This window comes from Mus pahari, chromosome 23 (genome assembly GCF_900095145.1).
Source record: "Mus pahari chromosome 23, PAHARI_EIJ_v1.1, whole genome shotgun sequence".
NCBI lineage: Eukaryota > Metazoa > Chordata > Mammalia > Rodentia > Muridae > Mus > Mus pahari.
The window spans coordinates 32,283,954-32,305,699 of record NC_034612.1 but is presented as its reverse complement, the minus strand read 5'-3'; the positions used below and the strand labels follow the sequence as shown (position 1 = coordinate 32,305,699).

At 50.2% G+C, this 21,746-nt stretch overlaps 1 protein-coding gene across 1 annotated transcript in view; it reads right to left on the bottom strand.

Moving 5' to 3' along the window:
* Positions 1-3,384: 3,384 nt before the first annotated feature.
* Positions 3,385-21,746, bottom strand: part of Sdk1 (sidekick cell adhesion molecule 1) — a 953,795-nt gene continuing 935,433 nt past the window's right edge. The window contains exons 44-45 of the mRNA XM_021222746.2: positions 18,582-18,711; positions 3,385-4,741 (exon numbers count right to left, since the gene is read on the bottom strand). Of these exons, the coding sequence (XP_021078405.1) occupies positions 4,487-4,741; positions 18,582-18,711 (385 nt within the window). The 3' untranslated portion in view covers positions 3,385-4,486. The remainder of the gene's footprint in view (positions 4,742-18,581; positions 18,712-21,746) is intronic.

Below are 21,746 nucleotides of genomic sequence, written 5' to 3'. Positions count from 1 at the left end.
CTCAGGCTCCACAGTGCATTGCTGCCTCTCCTAGGAGTTTGCAGGATCTTTGCTGTCTCTGGGTGGAGTATAGAATCCCAGTCCCGTGTGTGTGTGTGTGTGTGTGTGTGTGTGTGTGTGTGTGTGTGCATGCACGTGCGCAGAAGCTCTCGCGGGGTCAGAGGTCAATGCCCAGTGTTGTCCTCAATTACCCTTCATATTATTTTTGAGACAAGCTCTGCGACTCAGCCAGGCCGGCCTGCCTATGAACCTCACAGACCCCCCTGCCTCTGCCTTTCCAGGGTTGGAATTGCATGAACATACCACCATGCCTGGCTTTATACACAGGGTCTGGAGCACACAGGGTCTGGAGGTCACGGTCAGCGTTTTCCTCTTGTATCCCAAGCACTTTACCCACTGAGCCATTTCCCTGCTCCCAGATATGATTTTCTTTCTCCTAAAATATTGGAGTCTGGATCTGAGTCAAGCCCATAATGTAGTGATTTGCTTAATGACTGCAGAATATTGTCTTATCTGACGAGAAGTAGGACATTTTTAAGACCACAGAGCCCAGAATTAACGGCTTGGAATTTTCACCATGCTGGCTATTAATTGACTTCAACCATTAAAGGGAGAGGAGTCTTTGGCAAGGACTGAGCTTTTCATACAAGCAGAGACGCAGATGCCTTCAAATCATTCTGAAATGAGCGTGCAGTGAGCCAATGATATCGGAGAAACCGGCTGTTCCAACAGCGGCTCTGCATAAGGTTCTATAGCTCTCGGAGATTCCGGATGTGGTTCCAGAGAGGGGACAGTGGCCAGCTGCCCTATCCTCCTCAGGGAGCTAAAGGCTGCCGCGAGACCCTGCCACAAAAACAAGATGGGCAGTGCCTGAAGAATGTCAGCTGAGGTTGTCCCTGGGATTCCACACATATGTGCAGCTGTACAATCTTGTTCACAGGAATAAACACACGAACACATACACATAAATAGAAATGAAGGATTAAAAAAGTCACAAGCACTTAAGGAACAAAATATTTTTATTAAAAATTGTACCTATAGCACCGCTCTGCCTTTCTACAAGTTGAGGGAGTAGGGGGTTCGTTTATTTTACCTGTACCGGGATCTGTGCCATTTTAGAAGTTTTACAGGGAAAGCTTCAGGACCCCCCTAAGCCAGAGGGTGGGGTTGGGAGTCCCCCGCTGGGAACCCCACACTGTTCTGGCCTCTCAGACTGGTCCCTCTTGCTGCTAGTCTATGGACTGGGGCTCAGCAGGAGAGCTGCCATGCTGTGAGCCAGTAATCCAGAAGTAAGGAAAACCCATGCTAAGAACCTCTATGCAAACACATGCTCAGGCTGATCAAGACCAAGTTCAAACACCACATCCAAAAAACTTTCCAGAACACACATCCTCCTCGTGGGCTCTTTCTTGCTCTGCTCCTCCCAGGGCTCCAGGTAAGGGATACCCCGCCCCACCCCTATCCCTCCTGCTGGGGTGGGAAGATGCTGAGGAAGGCCAGCAGGAGGCGGGGAGATGTCAGCATGGCTATTAACTTCCTCTCTGGGTATCTATGCTCTGTAAAGCCTGCCGTGGGGCGCAGCAGCTCACACAAGGAGGTAAGGCTGCACAGTGCTGAGCGCCCTCTACAGAGCCACCGAGGCTGCACAGGGCTGAGTGCCCTCTACAGAGCCACCGAGGCTGCTGTCACTTTTCATCAGGTGACACTTTTCATGGAGGTGACAGAAGTCAGAAGGGTGTCCACATCCTGCCTGTTCGGATCATTTCTCACAACCCAGCCTTGGATGTAGTGTCCCTTTTACAACTGTGTGATGTGTCCATTCTGTCCCTACAGTTAGGAAGGACACTTGCCAATGCCTGGTGGCTCCAGAGACTGAAATCTAACTGGAAACCCTCAACCTCTGCCTTTGGTGCAGGGGATTCGAATGGGACAGGGTCCAATGGGACAGGGTCCCTCTAAGTCAATGGTTCTCACCCTTCCTAATGCCGAGACCCTTCAACATGGTTCCTCATGTTGTGGTGACCCCACCCATTAACATTATTTTCTTCGTTACTTTGCTACTGTTACGATTTGCACTGTAAATGTCTGATTTGCAGGATAACTGATATGCAGTATATCTGATATGCAACCCCTGTGAAAGGGTCGTTTGTCTCCCGAGGGGTCTCCACTCACATGTTGAGAACCACTGGTCTAAGTGCTGGGTTTGATGACAGCTGCTGACAGCTGTCCATCAGCAGTCACAGGGCCAGGGCATCCTGGACAGACCTTTCCATAGAAAACAAGTTACTGATCATCAAGGAGACCCAGGTAGCACTGCAAACTGCTAACTCATGGTGAGGAAATGCAAGGCAGAGTAGAGTCTCGCCTTAGACCAGACCATTCCCTATTGATTAAAGCAACCAAGTCCTTATGGCTTAAGAGAGCAAATCGCGATACAGTGCCAGCCTGGTCCCTGTCTTCTGTTGGGTGCCACCTTTGAAGAAGTTCAACTGGAGACATGTGGCCTTCTGTCCACTTCACTCGTTTCAGGCCAGGGAGTAGGTTGGTGCAGTCTACTGACGTGGTCCCTCCTGTGGACCATGAGGGTGGCAGTCCCCACACAGAAGTGGCTTTGGGCAGAGCATCTAGGATTTTTGGTTTAGAATATTTCCTCTTCAGCTTAGAAAAGGAAGGAGGGAGGAAGGAAAGGAGATAGGAGGAGGAGGAAGAGGAGGAGGAGGAGGAGGAGGGAGGAGGGAGGGGAGAACTAAAGAAGAAGAGAGAAGTGAAGAGGAATAGTATAAGAAGGGGGAGAAAGGAGGGAGAGGGAAGGATAAGGGAAAGAAGGAGAAGGGAGGAGGGAGAGGAGGAAGAGGAAGAGAGAAAGAGGAGGAAGGAATTTTTTTTTTAAATTCTTGATTTTGGAAAAAACTGAAAGGCCTTTAACTAGTTTATTTTTTAACCCCAAGCGGAACCTCTTGTGTCCTGGGGCCACACCAGCAACTTCCAAGGCAAGACAAGATCCATGTCCCCTGACTCACAGAATCACCTAGTAGTGGCACTGAAGAGCTTAGTCCCCTCCACGGGCGCCAAGACCCCTGGGAGACAAACTCTTCTCACCTGCTCTGAGTGCCCGAGGATGTGGGGATGTGGAGCCACGATGCCAGTCCTGGGGCACATTGTGGTTGGATCCAGCTGGTCACAACCAGATGGGGGAATGGGGTGGGGCGCTGGACTAGGGGTGGCAGGACACTCATGGGGTCTTGAGTGCCACTTTGCACTTAGCCGGAAACATTTAAGCAACGAAAAGTAAAAGAAAACGTTCTCAGAAAACGTGTTAAGGCTAAGAAGCTGGCCTTGGATGGCTGGGTAGAGGGAACAGCACCAGGGGTCAGAAGCGGGACAGCAGCAAGCACAGGAGGAGAAAGGGAAAGGCTGTCCCTACTGTGCGCCATGTGTGTGTGGGGGGGTGCGCTAGGTGACTCGTGGCCCCGGTTGGTTTCTCAGAGCCGATTGTTTTATTTGGAGACACAGTCGCTTCTTGTCTTTCCCACGTACAAAGCTGAACAATGAATTAAAAGGCACCTGGAGACAGCAAAGACGAATTCATTTCATGTGACATAGATTAAAAAAAGATAAAAAGGTTTAAAAAATACTCTGGTTCAACAATGCACATCTGCTACTGCCACAAGCAACTGCAAAAACCACGCGTCTCCGCTCCTCTCGTGCTCAGCGCGGGTGGGCTGTGTGCTGTGTGTGTGGTCACCAGAAGGACCTAGCTGGCCTTGGATGGGCCTGGGGGGCCTCCAGAGCCAGTTGGGGGAGGGACGTCCTGTTCTTGTAACTGTCAGCTTGAGAGAAGAGAGGAAGAGGGAGGGAAAGGGAAACCTCCAGGGTTGCAGGCAACCTAAAGAGGGGTCGCAAGCTGAGCCCTCCTTGGCTAGATGCCACTCGCGCAGTGGCCTCGCGCGGACCCTGCTGAGAACCAGACAGAATCCAGTGAGGCGAAGAGCAATTCTCTGAAGCACAGACGAGAGCAAGGAGCCTCAAGTTGTCCTAAGATGGAGAAAGTGGTCCAGGCTGGCTGGTTCTCCAAAAGGAGGTAGAGAGAGAAGTGGGCCGCGGATGCGATTTACCTGTGCCCCTCCCCCCTCCTGCCCGCCCTCCCTCGCCATCCTGAATGGTTTGGAGGCCAAAGGAGCCCAGGGCTGGGGTGTGTCGAGAGCGCCCCCGCCTGCGGTGCTGAGCTATTGCACCAGGGAGATACCTTCTCTTAAAAAGAAAAGAAAACAAAGAAACCCGCTTCCTGCAGCGATGTTACAAAAAGCCATTAAAAAAAAACCTTCCTAAGTGAATCCTAGTTTTCACCAGTAGGTAAGATCGCTTATCAGAATTATTATTATTATCTTTTAAACAAAAAAATTCAGCTCAGTTATCAGAGTTGATTGTCTTAACAAAAATAGACTCCAGAAGTTCTGCACCCGTCTACCCTGATGGAGGCGTGATGTCACACGAAGGAGGAGAAGCCGGTGAGGGGGGCCCGGGCTCCGGGGCCAGCTGGTGTGTAGACTCCGCCCGCGCTCTGTGTGGTGATGACCGTGTGCAGGTGCGGGCCGGCTTCGGCCCCTGCCACTGCCTCGTACCTGTGCGGTGCTGCGGCAGGGGGACGCCGCTTCCAAGAGTTGTAGTAGGTGGGGTCGCTCATGTAGTGGTTGACGAAGGAGTGCTTGGGCAGGGCTTCCTCGTAGTCTGAGTCAGAGGCCTGAGGATGAGATAGATGGAGAGTGTGAGCCACAGCGAGAGAGGGAGAAGGGGGGGGGGTGTGATTTGGAAACAGGGACACAGCCGTTAGTCACCCAAGATGGAGGTGGCCTGAGGGTTACCTGTTGTTGGCATTCTCCTGTAAGCCCAGGACAGGCCTGTGCTATACCCCACCCTGGGAGATGGCTACAGAGTCCCCACAGAGTCCATAATTGCTAATGTTAACGGTGGTCTAGAACAGTCACAGTCTGGTGCTGTGTCATCTATGGAATGCAAATGTCCCCATAGGTTCATGTATTTGAGCAATTGTTCCCTAGTTGGTGGATGAGGTTTAGGAGGTGTGGCATTGTTGGAGGCTTTGAGAGTTCCAGGCCCTGTCTTGCTCTGTGTCTCTCCCTCCCTGCGCCTGTGGTTCTAGGTGTGGAGCTCAGCTCCCTTCTCCAGCTGCCATGCCCGCCTGCTGTCATGACTTCCCACCAGGACGGTGATGGACTCTATCCCTCTGGAACCATAAGCCTTAATAAACCCTTCCTTCTATATGTTGCCTTGGCCTCAGTGTTTTGTCACAGCAATAGGATAGGAAAGTAACCAATGCACAGACTGAGCTCCCTTTAGCCAGGGGAAAGGAGCCCTTGGCTTCAATGCAGAAAAGAATTTCGGGGATGAACCAGTGTACTGGCTGGTTTTGTGTGTCAGCTTGACACAGCTGGAGTTATCACAGAGAAAGGAGCTTCAGTTGGGGAAATGCCTCCATGAGATCCAGCTGTAAGGCATTTTCTCAATTAGTGATCAAATGTGGGAGGGCCAAATGTGTGTGGTACAATCCCTGAGCTTGTAGTTCTTGGTTCTATAAAAAAAGCAGGCTGAGCAAGCCAGTAAGTAACATCCCTGTATGGCCTCTGCATCAGTTCCTGCTTCCTGACCTGCTTGAGTTCCAGTCCTAACTTCCTTTGGTGATGAACAGCAACATGGAAGTGTAAGCTGAATTAACCCTTTCCTCCCCAACTTGCTTCTTGGTCATGAAGTTCTGTCTAGGCATAGAAACCCTGACTAAGACAGCCAGTGAGAAGCAGAGTTGGAATTTGTTTTAATTTTATTTATTTATTTTTGTGTGGTGTGTTTGCATGTGTGTGGGTCTACGTATCCATCTGCTCACATGTGGAAGGCAAAGAAAGATGTTGAATGTCTTCTGGTTTTCTGTTCACCGTATTATTTTAAGACAGGGTGGATCTAAAACTTGCCATTTCTCTTTGGCTGGCTGGCCTGCAGGTCACTAGGATCTATGTGTCTCTGCCTCTCGACGGGCCTGCTGGCATGATCAGGTTTTATGTGTGTACTTAAAGTTTGGACTTGGGTCTTCTTGATTTCACAGCAGAGTCTATATGGCTGCTCTTCCAGAAGACTAGAGTCCCACTGCCAGGACCCACAAGCTGCTCACAGTCATCTGTGACTCAATCCCCAGGGACCCTGAGACCCATTTCTGACCTCTTTGGGTACTTCGTGTCTGTGGATGCAGACATACATGGTATACAGCCATTCACATACAAATTAAAAGATTCATGTTTAATTTGCACAAATGTGTGTCTCTCTGTGTTTGTGCATGTGCACATGCAGTTCCTGTGGCACCCAGAAGAGGGAAGCAGAACTCTCTGGAAGGAGAGTTAGAGGAGGCTGTGAGCTGCTTGGTGCCAGGAACCAAAAGTTGGTCTTCAGTAAAAACATGCTTTTAACCTGAGCCATTTCTCCAGCCCCTTAAAAGATATTTGAACATTCATCAGAAATACTAGGATTAAGAGAAAGATTGGGGGGGGGGGAGAGACACCCTGAGAGCATGCTGCTGCAGGTGTGGGCTTCTCCAGAGGAATTGACTTTCTGCATCTCTACAATTCCCATGCATGCCATTCTGGTAGGGCTTGATGCTGTTATCTTCAAAGGGTTGCTAAAAAAGATAATGAGGTCCCAGGTGGGTTCCCAGTGGCACCTGATAGGACTTCGCCTGATGGGGTAAATGTAGCTCAGGGGGGGGGGGGCGGTGCGGGGGTGGGGTGGGGCATCTGTTTTGAAATTCCCGGAAATGTCTGGGAGAGAAATGAGGCCCCACCTGAGACCATGCATGCAGACTTTAAGCGGGTTCTCTGCCGTTTAATATAACATATCTTTACATGGAAGGATGCTGTCTCTGTGTCCACACGCTTCACTTTAAATGTCAATCATTCTGGAATCCTCCATTCTCAGGGGTGGGAGGCTTCGGGCAGACTGCAGAGGAGGAAGGTGTGCTTTCACCTTTCCGTCCTCCCCACTGTAGTCCTCTTTCTATGCTGCCTCAGAGCATACATGGAGGAAGGCCTGGGGATGCTCCTGGCCTTTGATCTGTAAGACCAAGGTGTGAGCTGCTAGGGGAGCCACCCTCGGTGGCCTCTTGCCATAGATTCACACTGTGTCCAGAGAGGCTTAGAGTCTGCAGCAGTGCAAGCTACTGGGACGAGCCAGTGCCTGCAGCTTCCTCTGCTGTAGTGCCCAGACCCAAGCATCCTCGACTGCAGCCCCTAGAGCTCCACTGAGCTCCCGGAGATGCTGAGGGTTTGAGGGTCTCAGTTTATTTTGTACAATATGCCAGTAGCATGGGTTAGAAGCATTCAGTTAGCTCTCCCTCCCTCCCTCCCTCCTCCCCTCCCTTCCTCTCTCACTCCTGCTTTTGGAGAACAATTTCACCATGAAATGCAGGCTGGCCTCTCTCTTGAGATTTCCATCCTCTTGCCTCTGCCTTTCAGCTTCTGGGATAAAAGGTGTGAGCCAAAGCAATGCCTATGCATTTTTCTGAAATTAAGTAAAATTATTTTCTCCTCTTTGTGTTGTCACGAGAAAGATCACTGAAGGAGATGGAGGCTGGAGTGGGCTTCAGTGAGTGAGCTCCCAGTGGAATACCCTATCCTCTAAACAAGCCTTTGGCTTCCAAGCAGAGACCCTGGGAAGCTACCTGGTGACACCTGTGTCTGGCAGGCTGGTTCAGGTGCCAAGAAGCTTCCTAGAGCCCCAGAGCCCTGGCATGCTCCTCATTGCTTCTGACAGAGGGTACGGAAAGCCACAGACACATTAGCTATGCCCCACAGCTCTGTCCTCGCAGAGGCAACTACAGCTTTGTCAGGAAGCAGGCATGGGTGCCCTGGTTTTGAGACAGGGCTTCTCACAGCAACACAACATTTCAGGGTCCTGGCAGCTGCTACTCCTCACCTGAGAGTCTCCCCAGTCTGAGTGAATGACCCACACCAGTGCCTTGCTGTCACTAAGGGAGTTGTATTCTGGGATTCAGAGATGCTTCTGGAACTGTAAGAGCCTGCACAGTCCCTGGGATAGAGGAGGCCCTAGGATGTGCAGGGCAGATCTAGAGGCTCCTGGGAATTTTTGGATACAAATAGAAATGGGATTCTTAATACTTATCCCAAGGTGAGTGAGAGTTGGGCATTCTGGGGACACAGCATGCAAACCCGGAGTGGGGTGCTAGGCACGACTGTGACTCCTCTGGGTTTTAGTTCCCCAGAGTTAATGTAAGAGTAGGGCTAAAATCTCACCTGGGAAGCACAGTTACACACTAGACCAATCACTCACATAAGCCTTTGCATTCGCTCAGTAATCCTGAGGTGTAGACCTGTTATTCTCACATAACAATGAATAATGAAGTTCAACAGGGGCCAGGGATAGTGGGACCCCACACTGGAGCTCAGAACCCCAAGACATTTTTCACTGTGACATTCTAGGCAGGGGCTCTACCACTTAGCCACACCCCCAGCCCCTCACTGGGGGATTCTAGGCAGGTGCTCTACCACNGAGCCACACCCCAGCCCTCACTGGGGGATTCTAGGCAGGGGCTCTACCACTGAGCCACACCCCCAGCCCCTTACTGGGGGATTCTAGGCAGGGGCTCTACCACTGAGCCACACCCCAGCCCTTCACTGGGGGATTCTAGGCAGGTGCTCTACCTCTGAGCCATGCTCCCAGCCCCTCAGTGGGGATTCTCAGCAGATATTCTACTGTGTATTATGCCACAGGGACCAGGATTTGTGGCTATGTCTAAGATCCATCCTCTAGCTGTTTTCTAGAGGTCTTGAGGCTTAGGAGGCAATGTTCTACGTAAACTTAGACTAGAAGACAAGGGAACAGAAGAAGGCAAGAGCAGGATTCTGTGGTTGTCTGCTTTGAGTTGAGCCTGTGCTGTCATCAGACACTGGCTTAGATTCTAAATGCCCTGAGATTTGAGGAGAAGGACATTGAGGTCCACAGAAGCAATCTCTTTTCTCTTCACTGACTCCCCAGAACTGGGTGAAGTCAGTTTTCTTCCCCAGTTCCATAAACTGGGGCTAACTTTATTCTCCTCTGAGGTGGCATGCAACATTTGACTGTGAATCAGACTCTTTATTTACTGACTCCACAAATTCAAATGAGCTTCCCAAGCCACGGCCACGGGGGAATCTCAGCCAATGGCAGTGGGAATAGAATGTCTGATGACTCCCAGACAACTTCTGTCTGCGCCATTGGAGACTGGGAGACTGAACGTGTATGGGTATGTCTTGGCTCAGATGAACCAAGCGTAGAAGGAGTCACCTACACTAATGGAACCACGGTCTATAAATCCTGCCATTGTGAGCCCTTCTAGCATCCACCTAGAAGTCCTTGGGGCATCCTTCTGCTCTCTTGATCCTTCTGTCACCCCTCTTCTTGTGGCTGCAGGGCTGTAGAAAAGCAGGGTCAAGAGCAGGTTGGACCTCTGGTGGGCTAGAACGGACTGCTACAGTTCTGCGGGTGTCTGTATTTATGTGTGTATACGTAGGTATGTATGTGTATATGTGTGTAGGTACGTGTGTATATGTGTGTGTATATACATATGTGTGGTTGCATGCAAGTGGAAGTCAGAAGAGAACCTGGGGTGTCATTTCTCAAGAGCCACCCATCTTGTATTTTTAGACTGGGTCTCTCTCTTACTGGGACCTATAGAGAGTCTTGCTTTTGGCTAGGATGCCTAGCCAGTGAGCCTCAGAGATCTTCCTGTCTCTGCTTCTTTGGCACTGGGAGTAGGCGTGTGTCACCACATTCAGCTTTTTACCTGTGTGCTCGGGGTCAGACTCAGCTCCTCATGCATGTCCTGCAAGCACTTCACTGACTGAGCTCTCTCCCAGCCTGAACGTCCCCAGAATACCACAGGGGACAAACATATGCTGTGACCAGTGCCTATAGATGTGTATGAGATTAACGAAATGCCATTTCACATATACAGCGCCTTCAAGATTCTAGTTAGGGATCAAATATGCAATATCCTCAACCGGCGCCTATGTTTGAACACTTGTGTTCTGGCTGTTGGTGCTGTTTGGGAGGTTGGAGAACCTCCCGGGCATGGAGTCCAGCTGATCGATGGGGGGCCATAGAGGAAGACCTTGGGGGTTCGAGCTGACTCCACTTCTCATCAAAGTTCCTGGTCCATGGAGATAGAGTCCCATTGGTGGGAGCTGTCATGACTGACCCGCCACAATGGATATTGAACCACAATGACCCTCTCTGTCAGCAAGCTGTTTCTGTGAGGCGTTTTGTCAGAGTGAGGGGAAGAGTGACTTAAAATGACCTCTTATGTCCACTCATGAGTACTTCATGAGCCAAAGGTGTGGGACCACACATAGAGAGGGGTTTATCACTAAGGCTGGTGGTCACAAGGGCGCCAGGTAGGAGATGGTGATCTTCATGGTCAGTTTTGTGGGAATTAGAATCACCGTATAAACAAGTGTCTGGACATGCTTTATGAGGGGTTAGGTAGGTTAGATTAACTGAGACAGAAAACCCATCCTTAATGTGGGCAGTATCCCATGGGGTCTTAGACTGAATAAGAAGCAGAGAGCAAGTTAAGAACCAGTGCCCATCTCTCTCTGCTTCCTGATGTGGCTGCAGTGTGACCAGCTATCCCCTGTTCCTGCTGCCAAAGACTACCCTGGCAAGGTGGGCGTCGCCTTTGAACTGTGAGCCATTGCCCTGTGTAGAGCCATGTCTCAGTTCTTGTGTTCATGCCTGGACCACTTGGAAGGAAGCCATCCTGGACAGCAATTGGTTCACAGATTGGCAGGCGACTTATGTTGAGCTCACCAGAGAATGGCCTATGTGCCTTGCACTGACTAGTCAGAGCCTTGCCCTGGGAGTCTGTGCAGTGCATATGGCCAGAGAGACTGGCTTCCAGTGAAGTGTGATGGGCAAAGCTCATCCGAGGGAACTCTACCCTTGTGCAGAGGGCAACTTTGAAGAAAGGCCAAGGCTGTCTGCTTTGTTTCTTGCCCATCATTTAGGGGAAAGACACAGGACGTCAGACAAGTGGTTGGTGACTTGGACTCCCACTCAGGTCTTGCTGTGGCTTCCCTGATGGAGGCAACATCCAGATACCATCCTTCCTCTGCTGCCAGCTCTGTTTGTTCTTTATGTGACATTATTTTTTAATGCAGTTGTATTTTAGTGAATGACAATTATTGGCAAAAAGGCATTGCCACTGGCTTGGCCTGTATCCATCCATCCATCCATCCATCCTTCCTTCCTTCCTTCCTTCCTTCCTTCCTTCCTTCCTTCCTTCCTTCCTTCCTTCCCTCCCTCCCTTCCTTCCTTCTTCCCTCCTTCTCTTTCTTCCCTCCCTCCTTCCTTTCCTCCCTCCCTTCCAAGTTGCCTGTGATGTGAAGCCTTGATTTGCTGGTTTCCCAGGAAACCATAGAAAGAAAGGAAGGCGACTGAGTGCTGCCCCAGACTGAGTTCCCGACAAGTTGCAGAGAGGGTCAGCTCAGGGCTTGGCAAGGTACGAGCAAGATAAAAGAGTGTCCTGTACCACCAGGGAACCAATTAGGTATGAGGAATCATTCTAATTAGCTAAAGATGGAAGAATTTTGAAAACTGGTTTTGAGTTTTTAAAAAATTTCAGAGGGGCAGCATTCAGGTGTGGTGTGGGGTGTGTATGTGTGATGTTAATTATGAATGTCTCTCTACCCCCACCCCACCCCTCATGGTTTTTGAGACAAGGCCTCTTGCTGAATCTCCAGTTTGGTGATTTGATTCACTGACAGGCAGTGTGCACCCAGGATCCTCTTGTCCCTGACCACACCCGAACACTGGGATTCTACACTACTCTGCATGGATTTTGTGAGCTCTGGGGATCTGAACTCTGGTCTCCATGCTTGTTCAGCAAAGTCTTCAACTGCTAATCCCAGCCTGGAGCTCACCTATTTGATCAGACCATCTAGCCCATGAGCTCCTGGAATGCACTTGTCTCTGCCTCCCCAGCGATGGGACTGTAAGCTCTCACCACCACACCATCTTTTATTCAGGTTCCAGGGATGGAACTCAGGTCCCCATGTCTGCTCAGCAGGCGCTTTACTGACAAGCTCCTCAGCCCCAGTGGATCTTCCACGAAGCTCCACTCACTGTCTGCTCTGAGCACTGTTTCCAAAGCCCTGCAGGTGGATGCGTGCAAAATCATTCTCCCTGGTTAATTTGCCATCCCACTGGGAACGGCATCCGCTGAGGTCTCTGCCCACTATTCTGGAAGTGGCTTTGTCCTCAGGCTGGATGATTCTGACCTTCACAAGAGATAGTGGTCAACACTCTTTAGCTCCGATGTTTATTTTCCTAACACAACTCTGGACCTTTAACTAGAGGTTGGTGGAAACACAGCCAAGTTACAGAAGTATAGATGAGGCATTTAGAGAGGCGAGAGAGTGCCAGGAACACTCAGGGTTGCTAGGTGATAGCATCCACCTGAATGCTGTTGTACTTATTTACAAGTATGTCTCAGTTTTTTTTTCCCCATACAGGGTTTCATTAGCCCAGGATGGCTTCAAACTCCCTATGTAGCTGAGGATGCCCTTGAACTTCTCCTCTTGCCTCTCCCTCCTGAGTGCTATATCTCTTGCCTCTCCCTCCTGAATGCTATATTGCAGATGTGCTGAGGCTGGAACCCAGGCTTCCTGTGTGCTAGGCAAGCCCTATACCAACTGAGAGCATCCCCATCCCCCAAGCCTAGACTATAGACCTAAAACATTTCTCCTCCTTAGAAGGCAGTTTAAAGATTCAAATGCAAAACCTAAGTATTAGGGTTACCATGTTATCTAGTGCCCTGCCTTAGGATCATGTCAGTGGCTGATACCAGATGCACACAAGAAGGCCAGTGTCCCTGTCATTCCTTCTGGTAGTGTCATCTTTCTTAGAAGCTCATGGTGTTTCCCTGGGAAAGCAGAGGGAAGTGCCTTTCCTGCCCGGGGCATAAAATCCATTTCCAGAGATACTGGCATAGAGAAAAGTCTGTGTCTATGGGGACACAGGGGCCGGTTAGTGTCCTGCCACACATGTCACATAACACACCATGGCTCTCTTTGTCACTTCAGACAGAAATAAGAGGCAGATCCAAGTGAACTTAGCCATCAGAACTGGCCCTTCCAGGATGATTCAATGGGTCCCTCCACTGAGGTCCTTTGCAATTTCCCTTAGTTCACACACTTAAAAGACACAGCAAGACCAAGAACCTCAGAAAACAGACTGGCCAGGACTCATCCAGGAGCCAGGAAGCCCCAGGGGTCTTTTTAGCTGGCAGTCACAGGCCTCCAGGTAGCCCCATGGCCCAGGTTATTCAGGGTATTAAGAGGCTCCAGGGCCCAGGACTCAGGTCTTTGGAGACTCTGTGTGTTTATATTAGTTCACTGGCTCCTGGAAGGAGCTGCTACCCCAAAGGCCTTGTGAATCATGGGTGACCCTGGGGAGTGACAAGAGTGTGCTTTCCATACAGCATGCTCTTGTGATAGGGGCTGGCAGCCAAGTTCATAGGCCCCTGGCCTCCTCAGCCATGCAGATGTGCCTCAGTGGTTTCTAGAGGCAGGTGTGGTAAGAGAGCGGGAACTTGGCCAGCCTTTCCTTGGGAAAGCTTCCAAAACCTCTTAGCCCTGAGCATCCCATGTGGATGCTGTGTAGCTTTTACCTCCCAATGGAAACCTGTGTTCCTGGAGGGATGCTCATTAAGACCCAGGAGGTACAGGAAACTCAAAAGCCTCAGGAAACTCCTGAAACTTACAAGATCCCCGAGGCCCCTCCTCAATGTCATATTAGCAGAGACAATTGCTGGGAAGAGAGGGAGACCCTCCCATCTGGGGTTGGCTGCAAAGCATGTGGGGAGCTCTGGGGATGCAGCTTTCCTGAGCGGTCACTGTGTTGGGCTGGACTTTGGGTGATATAGCTGTCTTGTCCTGTAAGGGACTCCAGTAAACTCATTGGTTCACTAAGCTAGATTTGGGCGGGGTCATTTTTTTAGTCTTTCATCAGTGCCCTATCTGGGGTCAAGAGTTCATCTCTCCCCAGGAAAGGCAAACTCCTTGCAGAATTCCTTTTAGTGGAATGGAGCTCCTCTACAGCGCTCTTCCTCACCTGTGCCTCCCTTCTCTCACTGGGTTCTCTGTGCTGACCCCTCCTTCTCTGACTGTGTGTGTGTGTGTGTACATGCACGTGTAAATGTATGTATTTATACATGTGTACATACACATGTATGTATTTATGCATGTATGTGTACATGTATATGTATGTATTTATGCACGTATATATGCATATATATGTACTTATGTATCTCTGTGCTTATACATATATATGGCCCAGGTTACATACATATGTATGTATGTATGTATATTTCCTAGCTCAGTGCTTAGGCAAATCTTGTTATCTTTTAAATTTCTTTTAAATATCACTTGAATTTGAATCCCAAACCATTTCATACATTTGAGAGAAACAGACCTATTAACCTATTTTTAAAATTTTAATTAATGAACTGATTCATTAATTTTGAGATGAAGTCTCATGAATTCAGGCTGGCTATAAGTTTTCTATGGAGCCATGCAGCTATGACCTTGAACTGTTTTGTTTTGTTTTGTTTTGTTTTGTTTTGTTTGTTTGTTTGTTTGTTTGTTTCTTGAGACAGGGTTTCTCTGTATAGCCCTGGCTGTCCTGGAACTCACTCTGTAGACCAGGCTGGCCTGAACTCAGAAATTCGCCTGCCTCTGCCTCCCAAGTGCTGGGATTAAAGGTGTGCGCCACCACGCCCAGCTGATCTTGAACTTTTGATCCTCTTGCCTCCACCTCTCAAGGGTTGGGGTTATAGGTATGCATCACCACACCCTGTTTATGCAGCCCTAGGGATGGAAGTCAGGACTCCCTTCTTGCCAGGCAAACACTCTACCAACTGAGCTGCATCCCAGCCTTCATAGCCCATTTGGAGAATTGTTTTATGAGCACACATAAATCTGAGACCTCTTGAGTTCAAGTTAGGTTGATGGAGGACAGGATAGCTGCTATCTAGCACTAGGCTAGAGGAGCTGGGGGTGAGAGATGTGGGGTTAAGATGGGCTCTGGAGAACCTCAGAAGAATGACTCACGCACAGGGTGGACACCAAGTATGTGGAGAATGACTGGCCCACAGTCAGAGTTCAGAACCACAAAGTGATGTATGTCAGTTACAGGGAATTCTCCATACATACAGCTGTCCCCACACACAGTCACCACCAGTTACAAACACGGCTGGAACAGTGGGCCAGCAGCTAAGGACAGACGCTGGGCTTTGTCCACAAGACCTGGCTCTATCTGTGGAGACAGGCAGCCCGCTGCAAGGCCATCCTGCTGCCTCCTCACCCACTGTTCTTTGAAGGGCAACTACCATGCGGTGACACATCTAACCTCGGCCCAGAAGAGGCAGGCCTGTTCCCTCAGGCTTTCCATGACCACCCGTAGCAGAGACAAACACACCTCGTGCCTCTCTAGACATGGACACTGCTGCTCACAGGTTCCCTCGAGCCTGAGGCTATGTTATAGACCCAGCATCCTTTGTAAACAGAACATGCAAAGTGAGGCTCAGATGGACCTCGCCAGTGCCCACCCAATGCCTACTCGCTGGAGTTCATATATAAGCCACAATTGAAAGGGAGCTGTTTCATTGAGCCCTGGGGTTCAATAAGGCTGAAATCAGGTCAAGAATGAAGGTGAGAGTGTATTTTAGATTAAATATTGATTTAGAGGTGCGTGCTGGGAGGGAGTCAGGCATATGTGTACAGCAAATGGCCTGTGGTTCTCACTCCCGTTGAGGATTACAAATAGGACCCTCGGGGACACCCGGTGGAACCACTGATTGGCCCCTACATGCTGGGCAGTGTGAGCCACAGAGACAGGAGTTGCTAACCCCTCCTGGAGCCCCCCCCAGCCGCTGGTTCTCCCAGTTGAAGCCCCTCCTGTGTGTGTGAGCCACGCTCTGCTGGGGAAAGCATCTCTCCAGTGGGGAACAGCCTGATGGGAAAGCCCTAGGGCCCGGGCACAGTGGGGCTGATGACCCTGCCGGACCCCATATCACTGGTCACTGGTTGGACTGCTTAGTGAAGAGGGTGAGTGACACATGTCTAGTGAACTTCCCTTATTCCATTAACTTATCCATAATGCTGTGTGTGAATCCCCTCTTACGCTCTAGGAGGCTAGAGCAGGAAGCTCCTCCCACAAAATGTGGTGACTGACATGGGGAGGGGGGAGGAGAGGGGGGAATAGGAAGTGATACTCTGGGGTGAACATGGGGGTCTACTTTTTAATTTCATGTTTTTTAGTGTGTGTGTGTGTGTGTGTGTATGTGTGTGTGTGTACTGGAACATGAGTGAGCAGGTACACATGCATATGAACATATATATATATAATGTTAGGTGACATGCTTCTCTCAGGCAGGGTCCCTTACAGGCCTGCAGCTCACCAATTCAGCTGGACCACCTAGCCAGCAAGCCCCAGAGATCTGCTGTCTCTGCCTCCTCAGTGCTGGGTTTACAGCATAGACTGCCACGTTTTGTGTTTTGCCTAAGTGCTGGCGATGGGACTTAAATCCCCACTTTACCCACTGAGCCGTCTCTCCAGTCCCCACATTACCCACTGAGCCATCTCTTCAGTCTCAGGGTGTGCTGTATAGTTTCACTTTCTATCAGTCTCATAAGCTCAGGCCCTCTGCCATTTTAACCAAGACCTAGAACACACCAGAAAATAGGTTCATCTCGAAAGAGAGTGGCTCTTCCAGGGTCCACCCTGGGCAGCCGGAGACCCTTGGTGGACCATGCCTTTTGATGGGAGGTGTTCTGGTATCTGTGACCTCCAGGACTGGGAGGAGTGGAGTGGAGTGGTTTGAATAAGAATGGCCCCTATAGGCTCATAGTTTTGAATGCTCAAATAGTCAAATGGAGTGGCATTACTTGGGAGGGATTAGGAGGTGTGGCTTTGTAGAAGTAGGTGTGGCCTTGAGGGAGGAGGTGTGGCCTTGTGGGAGGAGGTGTGGCCTTGAGGGAGGAGGTGTGGCCTTGTGGGAGGAGGTGTGGCCTTGTGGGAGGAGGTGTGGCCTTGTGGGAGGAGGTGTGGCCTTGAGGGAGGAGGTGTGGCCTTGAGGGAGGAGGTGTGGCCTTGAGGGAGGAGGTGTGGCCTTGTGGGAGGAGGTGTGGCCTTGTGGGAGGAGGTGTGGCCTTGAGGGAGGAGCATCTGCCTGAGCATCTGGGTGCAGAACTCTCAGCTACTTCTCCACCACCAAGTCTGCCTGCATGCTGCCATGCTTTCCCCCGTTCTGATAATGGACTAAACCTCTGGAACTGCAAACAAGCCCCAGTTACAGACTTCCTTTTATAAGAGTTGCTGTGGTCCTGGTATCTCCTTCTAGCAATAGAACATTTATAAAGACATGGCATGTGTCTAGTATACACAGGGGATGGGTGCTGGGCCCACACCTATGCTCTGTACTGCAGGGGGCCCTCTGCTCAGGGAACACTAGCCTTGCCCATCTCTTACCCCAGCCCTGAGACTTAAGAAGTAGGACCTGATATCCAATGAACAGGCTGCTAGCATTTGGGCTGTCTGTATGTGTGGGAAGGACTGATTGGCCCCAGGGAGGTCATGACTACAAGCTTGTGTAGCGAGGCTGTGTCCTTCAGGTTGGACGTGACCATCGTCATGTTTAAAGTGGGGTAGCTTCAATGATGTGCATGAGACATCTTGAGATTGAGTCCATTAGCAATCTCTCGTGGAGGAAGCTGGAGAGCTCACAAGAGTCTTGAGATCTCCTAGGGATCCCCGTGAAGGATCTTGTGTCCTGAGACTCTTTAAAAGAAGATCAGTATTGACTGGGCATGGGGTTCCTGGGATGCGTGTATGTGTGAAGCTGTACTCATGTAAGGAACCCCAATAAACTCACTGGTTAGACGGTAGCTTAGACTGAATGCCAACTTGACAGGGCCTAGAATCACACAGGAGGCAAGTCTATCTGTGAGGAAGTTTCTAGATTAGGCTGGGAATATCCAACCTAAATGTGGGCGGTGCCATTCCCTAGGCTGAGGTCCAGGGCTGAATAACAAGGAGAGAACATGCCCTCTGCTTCCTGCATACAGACAGTGTAGCCAGTTGCCTCCTGCTCCTTCTCTGTGCCTTCCCCACCATTCCCTCCAAACTGTGAGTCAAATAAACCCTGCTCAACTTGAGTCTCTCTCAGGTATTTTGTCATAGCAATGAGAAGGAACACAGTCTCCATCGCTTGACTTGGATGGACCCTTCCTTGGGTCTGTTGGTAGCTCCCTATCTGCATGCATAGACATTGTTTGCCGTCTCCCAGGAGAAGCTATGCAACCTCTCAGATTTGTGTGCTCCCCTCATCTACAGTGGCCCTTCCACCATCAGCACTGCCCATCCCACGGGTGACTGCGAGACCAAAATGAGATGAGACATGTCAAGGGATCAGAAGGCTCATGAAGCAGGTATGGTGGTCACTGCTTGGAAGCAAGCATGGCACTGACCTCTGATTCCGACCCATCCACCGACTTCTCCTTGAGGTTCACACTCTCCGTCAGCACAGCGCCGTTGTATTTGTTGCAGATGTCCTCATCGGAGTAGTGCAGACCTCCGGGGCTTGGTCGGGGTGGGGATCTAAAACGGGAAGATGCCACAAGTTAATTTAGACAAAGGACACTCCCGGGGGTGGGGTGGGACTCCTAGGCTGCTGCCTGGCCTTGCTCACACAGGAATAGGAGGAAAACATTCCGATGGTTGCATGCTATGGTTTATGACTGACCTAGACCTCCAAGCATTGGCTATCTGTGATTCTATAGCCTGTAGGCCTCAGGCACAGTGCAAGGTCAGGGCACTAGGGACAAGTTGTCCCGATCAAGTGGGACTGTCAGCAAGAAGGGCACATGAGCTCTGGGACAGCCAGAGGTGCAGAGCGCATGGAACTCAGGGAGACAAAGGAAGATGGTGTGCACTGGCTGAGGATGAGGGCAAATCTATGGGGAAGAGGCCTCACGTGTCAGGAGGAGGTTTGTGAGTGGTCTCTTGCTGATGAGTATATGTCAGGGAAGTGTGTCCTAGCCTGGGCTCCCGCTCTGCTGGGGCCCAGGACACAAAGCTGGGGTCCCAGGGCAAGGAGGCTTTGAGGCATTAGCCTTCACTGGTTGACAGAATCCTTAGCCCGATCACTGCTCCCTGTCACATCCAGGCCACACCTGTAGGCGGAGCTGCCCGTGTCTGGTTTGTAACTAGTGGGCTATAGGGATGACTGTGACCATATCACATTAGGCAGAAAGGGTGGGGCTGCTGTTTCAATTTGTCACGATCACACAACACTGTATGAAGAAGGTCATCTTGGCCAGCTGGAGCTAGAATGTGAAGCACGGCCAACCCTGTTGTGGGCATCGTGTACGTGCGCATTTGTGCATGTGTGTGGATGCGCGCGCATGCATTTGGAGAGCAGAGGCTGATGCTCTGTCTCTCTCATTGGCTCTTCACTGTGTTTACGGGGGCGGTGTCTCTCGCTGAACCCAGAGCTCTCTGATTCAGCTGCTCTAAATCATTCTCATAGTGCTTTAAGTGAGGTTATGATTTTCCGTTGGCCATCATCCGTAGCTGTCCTCAGCTGCATGCAGACCTCTGGTGGCAAATAAGACAGACCCGAAAAGAACTCCTGCTGTCTCTGCAGGAAGAAACACATGCTGTGGGTGGCCTCTGGGAGCAGGGGACCAAGGGTAGCCCCCAGTCTATGGCAGGAAAAGGCCAGCCCTAAGTCACATGGGGCACACAGACACACTCAGCTAAGAGCTGGCTTGGTCTTGGAAAAAGAATTCTGGCCTGTTGGAGTCTTACCTGAGAACAAAGCCTAGTGGCATAAGGAATACAGCCATGGGTGGCCCTAGTAGGCGACCAGCTGGGCTGGGGCAGTTTCTACCCTGTGAGATGTGTGCTGTAGTGTGGTCACTTGTCACATGGCAAAGGAAAACAAACACCCCGCCCTCTACAACTTCCTGTCCTGCCCTCTACAACTTCCTGTCTTGTTTCCTTTTATTAGGTTTTAAACATTACTTTTGTGTTTATTATGTGTACTTGGGTCTGCATGTTTATGTGTGTGTATGCATGTGCTTGTGTGTGTTCCTGTATATAGAATCAGGAGGCTTCCTCAATTGCTCTCTCTCTCTCTCTCTCTCTCTCTCTATATATATATATATATATATATATATATGAGGCAGGGTCTCAATCGAGCCCAGAGCTCACTGATAAGCCTAGTCTGGCTAGGTAGCTTGCTCCAGTGATCGCCCTGACTTTGCCTCCAGAGTCCTGGAGTTACAGGTAGGCCGTCATCCTGCCTGCCATGCCCGTGGGTTCTGGAGATCTGAATCCAGGGCCTCATGCTTTCACGCAGGTGCTTTTAAGTGCTGAGCAGTTTCTCCAGTTCCCTTGGTTTACTTTTGGAGATGGAGACACTATAACCTGAGGGAGAGTCTGTGCTTACAGCGGATGCATTGTCAAAAGAGGCGGGATCAGGAGCACACTTTTTCTCCTGGGGCTCCTCAGGGGTCTCTGTGACTGCTGTCAGCTGGATGGCCAGCTGCACTCTGAGATACCTTCCTTACATGCAGGACCCTCAGGCTGAAGTCGCTTGCAAGGCTGCATGATGACCTTTCCCTCTCAGGAGAGTCGCTCTCAGTGACCTACGCATGAGAAAGCCATCTTCCCAGTTACTCTGGCATCTAACTCCCTTAGGGTTGTCTCTGCCTTAGTTTCCTCAGAAAGGTCCAAGAAACTCCTTTAAAACTATTTATTTATTTTTAATGTGTTTGTCTATGTGCTGACATGTACATGTGTCATGTACATGCGTGGAGGTCCAAGGACAACTTGGAGCACCTAGGTCTCTCTTCTACCGTGAGTGTCCCAGGAATTGAACTCAGGACATAAGGGTTGGTGGCAAGTGCCTTTACCTACTGAGCCATCTTACAGGGCTCCGGGCCTCCGTTTTCTCTACCTCAAAAATGATTTATTTTGGGAACGATTCATTTGTCATCTAACCATTTTGATTAATCTGTGGATTTTTGTTTTATTTTTAAATTTAAGGCACTACAGTGGTGCCTTCCCACACAAAATCAGGCGCCACTTGGCCAGACAACTTTGAACCAATTGTACCTCTTTTTTATTTCTGTGTATATTTTATGCATGTGATCACATACATGGTACATGTATACATGTGTGTGCATGCATGTAGAGGCCAGAGGTTGATGTCAGTGTCTCCCACATTATTTTTGAGATAGAGTATCGTTGCCAGTTTGGCTAGCCTGGTTGGCAAGCGCCACCCCAGGAATCTCTCTCTCCTGCGGGGGCTCCAGATGTGTGCCATCATGCCCAGCTGTTTATGTGAGTGTTGGGGATCTGCACTCAGGGCCGTGCGTGCACGGCAGGGGCCTTACCCACTGAGCTATCATCCTAGTCTCCTTCCTTCTCCTCTGAGACAGAGTCTTGCCATGTAGCCCAGGCTAGCCTCAAACGTACCTTAGGCCCTGTGTATTCAGATGACAGGCCTGTGCCATTGTAGCTGGCCCTGGGCCTCATTTTAAAGATATGTGAGACTTCAGCTAGAGGGACTGGTCTGGGTGACCCCATGTCACCTACAGGTTTTGTTCTTGGGGCCCTGCAAACAT